At 40.6% G+C, this 13,642-nt stretch overlaps 1 protein-coding gene across 1 annotated transcript; it reads right to left on the bottom strand.

Moving 5' to 3' along the window:
* Positions 1 to 9,054: 9,054 nt before the first annotated feature.
* On the bottom strand, positions 9,055 to 9,375 carry LOC129036172 (large ribosomal subunit protein P1-like). Its single transcript, XM_054487123.1, has one exon. It carries the CDS (start codon positions 9,373 to 9,375, stop codon positions 9,055 to 9,057), a length of 321 nt encoding a protein of 106 aa, XP_054343098.1.
* Positions 9,376 to 13,642: the final 4,267 nt, after the last annotated feature.

Below are 13,642 nucleotides of genomic sequence, written 5' to 3'. Positions count from 1 at the left end.
ACCTGGGTGGGAGAGAGTAAGAGAAAGAACACAAGAGTAAAAAATAAAGTATAACCACAGCTTTTGGAAATAAGGAGAAGAATTTGGGAGCTTGATCATGTTTTTGCTTTTGTTGTTTTCTCATTCTGCTTCACCTTCCACCAAGCCTACTTCCCCAATGCCATGGCGGAAGATCAATGACAACAACTCTTAATCTTTTCTGACTGGCTTCACTATCCTGAATGGTGTCAAAGAACTGGTTCTTCCCTGCACTGAAATTGGAGTCTATTATGATGGTCTGTTGTATACTGAATCATTGGCCCCAATTTTTTGTCCTTCCCTGTATGCACACCCTATGCCAAGTGACTTTGCAGTTCCTCCCACAAAAACAGAGTGTATTTCTTCTCGCCTTGACTTTGGACTTGACCAGATGACTAACTTTGGCATGTTAGCAGATGTGATGCAAAGGAGGGCTTGAAGAGTATTTGTGCAGTGGTGCTTGCCCTCTTGCACTCTGCCACTGCCATAAGAATCCTCCCCTCTGGGTAGCAACTCCTTCCATTCTGGGTCCTAGAATGAAAACACCCCAGCACAGATCTAAACTGGCCAGACCCATATTTTGAACAGAGCCATTCGGTTGAACCCACTCTGGATCAGCTGACCCCTAGCTAACCTGCAGAGGTGAGCAAAAAAATGTTGCTGTTTTAAATCATTGAGCTTTGGGGTGGTTTGTTTTACAGTAGTAGCTGACTAATGCCATATTTCTACAGAAGGGAGGTAGAGAGAAATGTATGCTTTTTTCATAGGAATTCATCTGTCACAGTGGATATCCTGCTACATCAGGGAATGGAAGAGAGGAGGAGAGGTGATACGCCAGAGTGACAATGAGGTTGTGAGAAAAACAAGATAAATCTGGGGGATATTACCAAATAAAGTCAGCTTGGCATGGTGGCTCACACCTGTAATCCCAGCCTGGGCAACATAGTGAGATCTATCTCTAAAAAGAAAAAATAGGCCAGGCACAGTGGCTCATGCCTCTAATCCCAGCACTTGGCAGGTGGTGGGGCAGGGGGGCCGATGTGGGTGGATTACCTGAGGTCAGGAGTTCAAGACCCGCCTGACTAACATGGTGAAATCCCATCTCTACTAAAAAATACAAAAAATTCGCCAGGCATGGTGGCAGATGCCTGTAATCCCACATACTTGGGAGGCAGAGGCAGGAGAATCACTTGAACCCAGGAGGCAGAGGTTGCAGTGAGCCGAGATCATGCCACTGAACTCCAGCCTGGGCAACAAAGACTCTATCTCAAAAAAAAAAAAAAAAAAAAAAAAGCTGGGTTTGGTGGCATGTACCTGTAGTCCCAGCTACATGGGGTAGGGGCAGGGAGGATAGGGCTGAGGCAGGAGGATCACTTGAGCCTAGGAGTTCAAGGCTTCAGTGAGCCTTGATCATACCGCAGTACTGCAGCCTGGGTGACAGATCAAGACCCCGTCTGTAAATAAATAAACATGTCAGCGGTATACTGCCCTTAAAGTGTGGGCTGAGCATAGTGATTCCCTTTTAAAGAGCACAGTATAGAAAGTGGGAAAAGAGTAACTTTATAGTGAAAAACCCTGGTAAACATTGCCTTAGTCAGATGATCAAGGTTAACATCAACCGCAATAAGTCATGTTGATAGTATGTACCCTTGGTATGATTTAATGAGAATGGCACTTTAACCTCAGTGGTCTTCCTCCAGAAAACCTATAACCCCAGTCTTGCCATGAGAAAAACATTAGACAAACCCCAATTGAGGAATGTTCTACAAAATAGTTGACTAGCATTTCTCAAAACTGCCAAGGTCATCAAATACAAGGAAAGCCTGAGAAATCGCCACAGCCTAAGGTGATATAATAATATGGTGTTATGTGGTATCCTGGATGGGATCCTGAACAGAAAGGAAACACTGGGTAAAAACAGAGGAAATCTGAATAAAAGCATAGAATTTAGTTAATGATAATGTGTCAGTATTGGTTCATTAGTTATGACAAATGTACCATATGTAAGACATTAACAACTGGGGAAACGGGGTGTGGAGTGTATGGGAACCCCGTATAACATGCGTAATTTTGCTGTAAACCTAGAACTACTCTAAAATTAAAAGTGTACTTTAAAAAAATCGAAGAATACTATAATCCAATTCTCACATCCCCCTAGAAGTCTTTTTTGTTTTGATTTCACTCATTGATACATTCTCCCTCTCTTTCTTCAAGGCCTAGAAATGCCAGTTCACCAATTCTTTTCAAGACAGTACCTTCAATTCTTTCTTTTTTTTTTTTTTTTTTTTTTTTTTTTGAGACAGGATCTGGCTCTGTCAGCCAGGCTGGAGTGCAGTGGCATGATCATGGCTCACTGCAACCTCTGGCTCCTGGGCTCAGGTGATCCTTCCACCTCAGCCTCCCGAGTAGCAAGGACCATATAGCACATGCCACCAAGCCTGGCTGATTTTTGTATTTTTATTTTCAATTTTTTTTTTTTTTTTTTTTTTTTAGTTTTTGTATTTTAGTAGAGACAGGTTTTCACCATGTTGCCCGGGCTGGTCTCAGACTGCTGGACTTAGGCAATCAACTTGCCTTGGCCTCCCAAAGTGCTGGGATTACAAGCATAAGCCACCATGCTTGGTCCCTTTAATTCTTTTATTTCCCTTCATTTGTTCCCCTGTCACCTGTAATCATTTTTGTAGGCAAGCTGCCCCAGGCAAAGCAAGACAGGGCAGGACAGGTAGGGCAGTCATACCAGTCCCACCTACTTACTATCACCTCAGCAATTCAAACGGTTGGATAAAATACCATGTCTCTCCTCAGAGTAAAATTACTTTGGAACTGTGAAAACAAGCGGCATTCTTATTTTAGATATTGAAAAATCATAGAACTTAAGAATGTGGCAAGTACTTGGAAAATCTCTCATTTTAAAGATGAAGAGGACGAGAGCCAGAAAAGGTAAGGTTGAAAAGGGTAGGCTGAAAGCCATGGTTCCTGGTTTAGAGATCATATGTGCAGTTTATCACACATAATTTTTAGGGAAATAATTACCCAGATCAACTACATTTATTTCAGAAAATATTTAAGCATCTACTTTGGGCAAGGCTTTGTGCTAGATGCTGAAGACAATAGAAACACAAGCAAGAATAGTACCTGTTCCCAAGGAGCTTCCAATGTAGGGATGGGAGAGAAATAACACCAATATGTGGAATAACTATAATGTAAGCAAGAGCAGTATATGTGCCATAAGAGGTATAAGGTGGTGAGAAAGGCGACATGACATCCAGTCAAAGATATCAAGAAAGGATTCATGGGCGGGGTATCATTTGCAGTGGGTTTTGAAGGATGGGTGAGACTTTGGTGGGTAGAGATGGGGTGGCAAGGCATTCTAGACAGAAGAAGAGCAAAAGTCAAGTCAGAAATGTGGGAATATATAGATTGAAGTTGAGGAAGAGCAAATAATTTGGTTTGGCAAGAAAATTCTGCAAGAATAGGCCAGGATACTATGGACAAAGGACTTTGGATGGCTGTAGCTTTGGTATTTAATTCCCTAAGAAATGAGGAATGCCTGGTTTGTGCCACTGGCAGAGAAGATGTGGGACTTTACCTGGCTTGGTGTTCTCCAGTTCAGAATGGTGAGAAGGTAGATCCACCCTATACCCACAATGTAGAGGCAGCACATAAGCTAGATTGGAGGAAGGCATGTCCTTGAATGAGGTGGGAACACACTGGGAAATCCAAAGTGGTCTATGAGAATGTGGGGCTGAAGCAGTACAACATAAGCATAGCCAAAAGAATGGTTAAATGTGAGCTAAGAGGTATGAGACATGCATAGGGGTTAGGCCATAACTGCAGAACTTCATTCTTAAAAGAACAAAGGAGGCCAGGAGATATCCTGAGCAGTGAGTTACGGAGCAAGAGGAAGGTGAGCTAGGAACTTCAGGAAACTCTACAAACAGGAGGCCCATTAGTCTGGAATACTCTCTTATCCTGATCATCAAGATGGTACATATGGAAATTAACCTAGTATGATAAGTATAAAGTTCCAAAGTGAGTGTCAGAATGAGATGCAGATTTTCTTTCTTTTTTTTTTTTAAAGAGGCAAATAAAAGTAATCTTTAAATCATTTGAAAAACATGGTGTTTATTTGCCCAATACAGACTCAAACTTAAATGCTATGGTTATAATTTCCAAACTTCTGCAAAATTAACATTTATATATACATATGGGTTTGTTTATAGAACCATATTTTGCAATCAACAAGTTTTAGAGAACAATATGTCTGGTTACAGCTTCACATATCTGCAGTAAAGACAAGCCACATAATATTCATGATGTTAAATCTGGCTCTAAATAACCTAAGGTACAAAATTTTGACCAAATATCAAAATTATAATAATCTGATCTTAAAAATTCAACCCATATGAAACTACTTTTCAGAGAGTAAATGTGCTGTTCAGTAATTATTTCAATAATCCTTTCTTTTTATGAGTATCTGCAAACTGATCCTTTTCTTTAATCTTCGTGACTCACCAATATTTCAAAGTGACCTCTTTGCTTCCATGTTACCATGTCAGTACGCAGGGATTTCTGAGGCAGCATAAATTTGACTTCATAAAAAGAGTAGATACTTTAACAGTGACAGTTTTTAAATCTGTAAACTCAATAATCACATTAGTGATTCAGCAACTATAAAAACATTGAGATTGTGGCACTGCAACCCAGAATCTCTTTGTGCTTTTAAAATTAAGCTGCTTTTGCATCTTTTTGGTATTTTATCAGCCATCTGTATTTCCCTTATAATAATAAAAGAATATATTTAAAATAAATTTTAAGGTTAAATGTCCTGGGGGCTTATCAATACTTTTTTTAAAACAGTATAAATCAATTCTCTTTTTTCCTTCAGTATTTGGAAGAGCAAAAATTATTTCTGGTCCCTCCTTAGATCAATCCACACCACTTTTCATGACATATAACACCGAAATTTACAGACATCCCTGAAATGTTTTTAAGTAAACGAGTGAATCACAGTGGAGTCTCCATCAGTTAACAGTGTAGATCTATTTTTTAAAAAAAACTGAATATTAAAAGAAAATCTTCAACCTAAAAACAAAAACAAAACCCTCCTAAGAACTAAAGCTGAGTGTGTGTTGTCAATGATTCGATACTTCTATCCCCTGACTGATTTAGACTCCTCCTCCTCATGTTGTAAGACATGTTTGCTGAAATCTTCTCACCAAGCTTTTGGGACGCCTGGGTGAAGAGGCTATGCTACTGCAGCATCTAAGGGAATAGTGACACCATTTCTTCCCTAATAGACTTCATATCGAAAGATGAGCAATGAGTCTCACTCCCCTGCATTTACCAGCATCTTATCAGGAGATAATACTTGCTGTGCAAATTGATAACAGCTGATCCTCCCACCCCACCCCCCCACCCCAACCCACCCCAACCCACCCCACCCCCTACTGTCAATATGAGGTTATCATCAGTTTGTCATTATATGCACTGGCCTTTCACTCTTTCAATCAGAAAAGCTGTGGCTTACTTTAAAAAGGTCGGGGAGGGACAGGGAGAAATGAAAAACCAAGAGTCTAAAGGCATAAAATCGCATAGCTGCTCTAGTTGGAGTTTGTAAACAGAGAATAGGTTGAATTTAGGTAATCCCAATCTATGAGAGTAAAAAGGCATCCGCAGCAGGCTTTTATCCAGCCAGCTTCTTTGAGACCCTTCGTGGGTTTTGAGGTCTACAAAGTATGCACTAAAATACCCATACTTCAACAAGCAATAAGGCAAATAGTATAATCATTATTCCAAACGTTACAGTGGTAGTGTAGGCATACATAGTATAATTTAATTACAATGTGTGGTACTGTTTCTATTATATTAACTGTTTATTTCCTACATAATTATGAATTCAGCTGGGTTTCAGTTGAACAAAAAAATCCTTGTATCACCATGGATAGTTGGCAATAGCTCTTTGATAGCAGTTTTTATTCTGCTGTAGAAATTAGCCTTGAACTGAAAAAAGTCCACAATCCAATGTCCAGTCATTAAACAGTATCATATTTGTGAAGAGCTACTTCCAACTTCTGGGTCACTTTTTGGAAAAATATTGTTTGTTGTAAGAAATGCTGGAGATGCAAATTTTCAAAGGAAATGCTCAAGCTTTGGTTTGGATTCACAATTCTAAAAACACCCAACTCATAATAAGGGTGTGATGTTCAGTTTTATGGGTCGACTTGGCTGGGCTACTCTACAATTCCCAGTTATTCAACCAAACACTAATCTAGGTGTTGCTGAGAAGAAATTTGGTAGACATAAAGTTCATGGCAGTTGCCATTAGGGACATTATCTAGATAATCTGGATGGGCTGGATTCAACCAGTTGAAAATCTTGAAAAGCAAAGCTGAGATTCCCTGAAGAAAAAGCAATTCCACATATGGAGTGCAGCTGCAGCTGTTGCTTGAAGCTCCAGCCTGCTGTTCCTGATGGCTTGCTTTCCGGATCTGCCTAGCCAGTTCCCACAATTGTGTAAGTCAATTGCTTGCAGTAAATCTTTGACTATATATCTCCTGTTAGTTTGGTTTCTCTGGTTGAACCCTGAATGAGTTGAAAGAGGAGTGCTCAAGAAACAAGTTAGGTGAGGAAGTTTTCTTTGGAGAGAAGTATGCTTTGATTTCCTTCCTTCAAATGGGATGGGGCTTCCATGGGACTCCTAAGAATGTGACATGTGCTCTATGAAGTTGGAGGCAGCATGGACTGATAACAGTTTCTCAGGATGAGAGCAGGTGGGCTACCTCCTTTAGCAGATGAGCCACCTAAAACCAGGACAGAGACTTCCAAGTAAAAATATGAATTGAATATACATTGACATTTACTCCCTTGCAAAAACTGACTGAAATTATAGTACGTGGACTTTGTAAAAAATCATAAGAATAGGAAGGCTAAGAGAGGAAAAAACAGGAGCAAGATTTTCTTGGGAAGGAAATAAAAGAGTGAAAAATCTAGCAGAACCTATCAGTATCATCTGAGTACATAACCAGCTATTGGAAAAGAAAAAAAATCTCAATATTCCTTATGGGAACAACAGAAAATACAAAAATTCAACTCCAGATTCCCAGAATAGGCCTTTGGGTAAGCACAGACATTCACTACTTTAGTGCTGGATTACTCTGAATTTTCAAAAGTGGATATTAGTGTCAGAAGATACAATTAACTTAATATCACCATAAAATAAAGCCAAATCAATATCTAGGGGTATTGATTATGGGTTTGTTTCCTCTCAGCTTCAAATTCACTCTGTTAATTTCCCCGGGCTGTGAAAACAGTTCTGGGATCTTCAAAGGATTTTCCTTTGCCAGCTGGCACAATGTTAAGCTTTGTCAGTGGAGGGGTTCTAGAAAGACATTGCAGGAGGGAAAAAGGGGTTTTGCTTTCTGATTCCCTGAGCTTCTCTCAGCAGGCTCCTGCAAGAGTTTAGTGTGTGGGGTGTGGGATGGGGCAGTAGCCCCCAGAGGCCAGCAGCACTCCCCTTCCCAACACCAACCCCCGGTCTTGAGCAGCTTTGTACCCCAATGCCTCTGGTGAGCCCCAACAATTTTCCCCAGCACCCTGGAGGATAAATTTCCACAGATTCCAGAGGACATGCCACCACAGTGACTTCTGTGCCTTTCCGTGAGCCACAGCCAAGTTCTCTCCAACAAAGTCTGGCTCTCAGCCCAGTGCCAGGGCTTTTCCTTGGATGCTCCATCTCACCTAAGAGACGTAGGGATAGTGGCTGCTCTTTATATCTGCTATTCCTGTATTCTTTAGAATTCTCTCTTGACTACTCAATCTAGGTACACCAGTCTCATCATTTAGTGCATGATTCTTTATATTAAACCTTTCCTGTTTAAATTACTATGTGTTTCCTCTTTCCTGATTGGATTCAGACTGAGACAAGAAGAAAAAAGTAGCAAACTAGATACACATTAAATTTTTAGAATTTTACTTTATTTTTTTGTTTTGTTTTGTTTTGTTTTTTGTTTTTGAGATGGAGTCTCCCTCTGTCACCTAGGCTGGAGTGCAATGGCGCAATCTTAACTCACTGCAACCTCCGCCTCCTGGGTTCAAGTGATTCTCCTACCTCAGCCTCCTGAGTAGCTGGGACTACAGGTGCGTGCCACCATGGTTGGCTAATTTTTGTATTTTTAGTAGAGACAAGATTTCACCATGTTGGCCAGGCTGCTCTTAAACTCCTGGCCTCAAGCAATCCACTCACCCTGGGCCTCCCAAAGTGTTGGGATTACATGGTGAGCCACCACGCCCAGCCTAGAATTTTACTTTGAAAGTACAAATGGAATAATTTGTATAAATCTGTTTGAGTCTGCCAGTGCTACATTTAAAAACTGTCCTCTTCTCATGTCAAGTTCTTAAACGATTGCCAAATGAGACTAAAGTATTGCCTATATTCCTGCTAAGAGTCAAGGTAAAGGACATGATCCAGGTGTGTACAGTATCAGTGGGCTTCCTAACGCTGAACCTCTGAATTGCAGACTCACCCTCTCAGGCACAGGCAAGGGTGCACCAGGACAAGCCTCTTTCAGAAGGGCAGGGCTGGTACTCCAAGCTTACTATATGGTAAGGGCAACACAGCTCATGCAGTCTGGCGGTGGCTCCCAAGATGGAGGAGAATGGGCTGGGGCCACAACTTCCTGGTTTCTTCTTCCAACTCTTAAATTAGGTAAATCAGTCTTTCCTCTTGGAGAAGGAAAGAGTAAGTGGGTATGGAGACACCAGGAGTATTTTACAATGATGCTCTCCATGTGCCACTCCCTTCAACAAGGTCCATCACATTTTCATATTACTTTTCTGGATTTCACAAGGATGTATAAAAAATGACATAGGCATAGTTGGATTATAACACATATCAGTTAAAATCCCATGTTCATAATCTCCTAGTGCCTATATGGGTCATGAAATAACATTAGAGATTGTGGTTTTTTTTTTTTTAAGAGTTTGGTTTTTTATTGAACATGTTACAAAAGAGATTTTGTCAAAAAAGACCAAAGCTCATGCATCATCAGACTGCTCGGATTCTTCTTTCTTTGATTCCACTTCCCTCTCTTCAGCTTGGGCTGCAGTGGTGGAGGGAGCAGGACCTCCCATTGGTGCAGCACCAGGTGCTGGAGCAGGTCTACTGGCCTCTCCAGTGCATATGAGGCTCCTGATGTTGACATTGTCCAGGGCCTCTGCAAACAAGCCAGGCCAGAAAGGTTCAACATTTCCACCAGCTACTTTAATGGTGGCATTTATCTTATCTTCCATGATGGTCACCTCAACATGCAGAATGGGGCCTGAGTAGATGCAGGTGAGCTCAGAGACAGAGTCCATGGCGCAGGCGAGTACAGGGCTGATGCTGCTGGGAGTGGTGCTCATTGTCAGATCAAGTGAGGGCCTCACTCCAAGTCAGCTTTAGCTTCCTCGGAAGAACTCAGCACCTTGGCAGCAGATGACGAAAGGATTTTTGTTCAATCATTTGCATGGTTTTCTTTTAACATAAATTATGGTACAGAAATTTCAAAAGGTGCAACCATAGACATAGTTAGACATAGTTAGCCATTGTATCAGACACCAATTCCGACTGGTTTAAACAGAAAAAGGATTTATTAAAATGATACTGGGCATCTCAGAATTTCTAAGAAGGCTGAAGAACCAGGTCTAGAAAATGGGCAGAAAGGAAGGTTTGCTAGTCATTCAGCACAGCAGCCATAATCATGCCAGCCAGGAAAGACCTATCCCCTCTGCAGGATGCTGGTGCCGTTGCTTGCACCACTGGTCCTGAATATTCTCTTGGCCTTTGCCTGTAGATAACAGACAGGGCAGCCATGGCAGCCATTGTCAGAAAGAACTGTCCACTTGGATTGCTTCTTTCCAACATTAGCTTCAGATTCAAAGTCCCAATTAGATGTATCTGACTGGCTGAACCCAGGTCATGTGCTTTCTTTCCAACTGTTAGGTGATCTGGGAAAGTGATTATCTGTTGCTCCCATCTTCTTATTGTGGAAGGAAGACAGCAAGAAATGTTCATAGGGAATTCTCTAAATATAGAAAAGAGATCCACATACTAAGAAATCAAGAGAAAAAAGGGCAAATGTGCACTACAACTATTTGTTGCTGTAGTGCAAGTAGCCACATGTTTGCACGGATTAAAACAGGTCATGCCGGCCCAGTGCGGTGGCTCAGCCTGTAATCCCAGCACTTTGGGAGGCCAAGGAGGGCAGATCACTTGAGATCAGGAGTTTGAGACCATCCTGGCCAACATGGGGAAACCTCATCTCTACTAAAAATACAAAAATTAGCCGGGTGTGATGGCGGGCACCTGTAATCCCAGCTACTTGGGAGAATCTCTTGAACCCGAGAGGCAGAGGTTGCTGTGAGCTGAGATCGTGCTACTGCACTCCAGTCTGACTGACAAAGCGAGACTCCATCTGAAAAAAGCACACAAACAAAACAGGTCATGCCTTAACTCACGATTTTGTATCCTGTAGCACCTTCATATTCAGCAGACAGATGAAACACAAAGTTCTACTTTTAAAGAATTAAAGTCCACAAAACAAAAAGGTTAATACAGCAATAAATGTCTTTCTTCATTTAAACTAGGAGAACCGAGAAAGAAATATCTAAATCAAGAAATATTAAAGTTTTCATATTTACTATATCATAGATTTTACCTTTTATTTATTTATTTATTTTTTTATTATACTTTAAGTTTTAGGGTACATGTGCACAACGTGCAGGTTTGTTACATATATATACATGTGCCATGTTGGTGTGCTGCACCCATTAACTCGTCATTTAACATTAGGTATATCTCCTAATGCTATCCCTCCCCCCTCCCCTGACCCCAAAACAGGACCCGGTGTGTGATGTTCCCCTTCCTGAGTGCATGTGTTCTCATTGTTCAATTCCCTCCTATAAGTGAGAACATGCGGTGTTTGGTTTTTTGTCCTTAGGATAGTTTGCTGAGAATGATGGTTTCCAGCTTCATCCATGTCGCTACAAAGGACAGGAACTCATCATGTTTTATGGCTGTATAGTGTTCCATGGTGTATATGTGCCACATTTTCTTAATCCCGTCTATCAGTGTTGGACATCTGGGTTGGTTCCAAGTCTTTGCTGCTGTGAATAGTGCCGCAATAAACATACGTGTGTATGTGTCTTTATAGCAGCATGATTTATAATCCTTTGGGTATATACCCAGTAATGGGATGGCTGGGTCAAATGGTATTTCTAGTTCTAGATCCCTGAGGAATCACCATACTGACTTCCACAATGGTTGAACTAGTTTACAGTCCCACCAACAGTGTAAAAGTGTTCCTATTTCTCCACATCCTCTCCAGCACCTGTTGTTTCCTGACTTTTTAATGATCGCCATTCTAACTGGTGTGAGATGGTATCTCATTGTGGTTTTGATTTGCATTTCTCTGATGGCCAGTGATGATGAGCATTTTTTCATGTGTCTGTTGGCTGCATAAATGTCTTCTTTTGAGAAGTGTCTGTTCATATCCTTCGCCCACTTTTTGTTGGGGTTGTTTGTTTTTTCTTATGAATTTGTTGGAGTTCATTGTAGATTCTGGATATTAGCCCTTTGTCAGATGAGTAGATTGCAAAAATTTTCTCCCATTCTGTAGGTTGCCTGTTCACTCTAATGGTAGTTTCTTTTGCTGTGCAGAAGCTCTTTAGTTTAATTAGATCCCATTTGTCAATTTTGGCTTCTGTTGCCATTGCTTTTTGTGTTTTAGACATGAAGTCCTTGCCCATGCCTATGTCCTGAATGATATTGCCTAGGTTTTCTTCTAGGGTTTTTATGGTTTTAGGTCTAACATTTAAATCTTTAATCCATCTTGAATTAATTTTTGTATAAGGTATAAGGTATAAGGTAGGGATCCAGTTTCAGCTTTCTACATATGGCTAGCCAGTTTTCCCAGCACCATTTATCAAGTAGGGAATCCTTTCCCCATTGCTTGTTTTTGTCAGGTTTGTCAAAGATCAGATAGTTGTAGATACGTGGCATTATTTCTGAGGGATCTGTTCTGTTCCATTGGTATATATCTCTGTTTTGGTACCAGTACCATGCTGTTTTGGTGACTGTAGCCTTGTACTACAGTTTGAAGTCAGGTAGCGTGATGCCTCCAGCTTTGTTCTTTTGGCTTAGGACTGACTTGGCAATGTGGGCTCTTTTTTGGTTCCATATGAACTTTAAAGTAGTTTTTTCCAATTCTGTGAAGAAAATCATTGGTAGCTTGGTGGGGATGGCATTGAATCTATAAATTACCTTGGGCAGTATGGCCATTTTCACGATATTGATTCTTCCTACCCATGAGCATGGAATGTTCTTCCATTTGTTTGTATCCTCTTTTATTTCATTGAGCAGTGGTTTGCAGTTCTCCTTGAAGAGGTCCTTCACATCCCTTGTAAGTTGGATTCCTAGGTATTTTATTCTCTTTGAAGCAATTATGAATGGGAATTCACTCATGATTTGGCTCTCTGTTTGTCTGTTATTGGTGTATAAGAATGCTTGTCATTCTTGTACATTGATTTTGTATCCTGAGACTTGGCTGAAGTTGTTTATTAGCTTAAGGAGATTTTGGGCTGAGACAATGGGGTTTTCTAGATATACAATCATGTCATCTGCAAACAGGGACAATTTGACTTCCTCTTTTCCTAATTGAATACCCTTTATTTCCTTCTCCTGCCTAATTGCCCTGGCCAGAACTTCCAACACTATGTTGAATAGGAGTGGTGAGAGAGGGCATCCCTGTCTTGTGCCAGTTTTCAAAGGGAATGCTTCCAGTTTTTGCCCATTCAGTATGATATTGGCTGTGGGTTTGTCATAGATAGCTCTTATTATTTTGAGATATGTCCCATCAATACCTAATTTATTGAGAGTTTTTAGGATGAAGGGTTGTTGAATCTTGTCAAAGGCCTTTTCTGCATCTATTGAGATAATCATGTGGTTTTTGTCTTTGGTTCTGTTTACATGCTGGATTACATTTATTGATTTGTGTATATTGAACCAGCCTTGCATCCCAGGGATGAAGCCCACTTGATCATGGCAGATAAGCTTTTTGATGTGCTGCTGGATTCGGTTTGCCAGTATTTTATTGAGGATTTTTGCATCAATGTTCATCAAGGATATTGGTCTAAAATTCTCTTTTTTTTTTTGTTGTGTCTCTGCCCAGCTTTGGTATCAGGATGATGCGGGCCTCATAAAATGAGTTAGGGAGGATTCCCTCTTTTTTCTATTGATTGGGATAGTTTCAGAAGGAATGGTATCAGCTCCTCCTTGTACCTCTGGTAGAATTCGGCTGTGAATCCGTCTGGTCTTGGACTTTTTTGGTTGGTAAGCTATTAATTATTGCCTCCATTTCAGAGCCTGTTATTGGTCTATTCAGAGATTCAACTTTTACCTGGTTTAGTCTTGGGAGAGTGTATGTGTTGAGGAATTTATCCATTTCTTCCAGATTTTCTAGTTTATTTGCATAGAGGTGTTTATAGTATTCTCTGATGGTAGTTTGTATTTCTGTGGGATCAGTGGTGATATCCCCTTTATCATTTTTTATTGCATCTATTTGATTCTTCTCTCTTTTCTTCTTTA

This window comes from Pongo pygmaeus, chromosome 4 (genome assembly GCF_028885625.2).
Source record: "Pongo pygmaeus isolate AG05252 chromosome 4, NHGRI_mPonPyg2-v2.0_pri, whole genome shotgun sequence".
Lineage (NCBI taxonomy): Eukaryota > Metazoa > Chordata > Mammalia > Primates > Hominidae > Pongo > Pongo pygmaeus.
The sequence above is the reverse complement of the archived record's forward strand: the minus strand, read 5'-3'. Positions and strand labels throughout refer to the sequence as shown.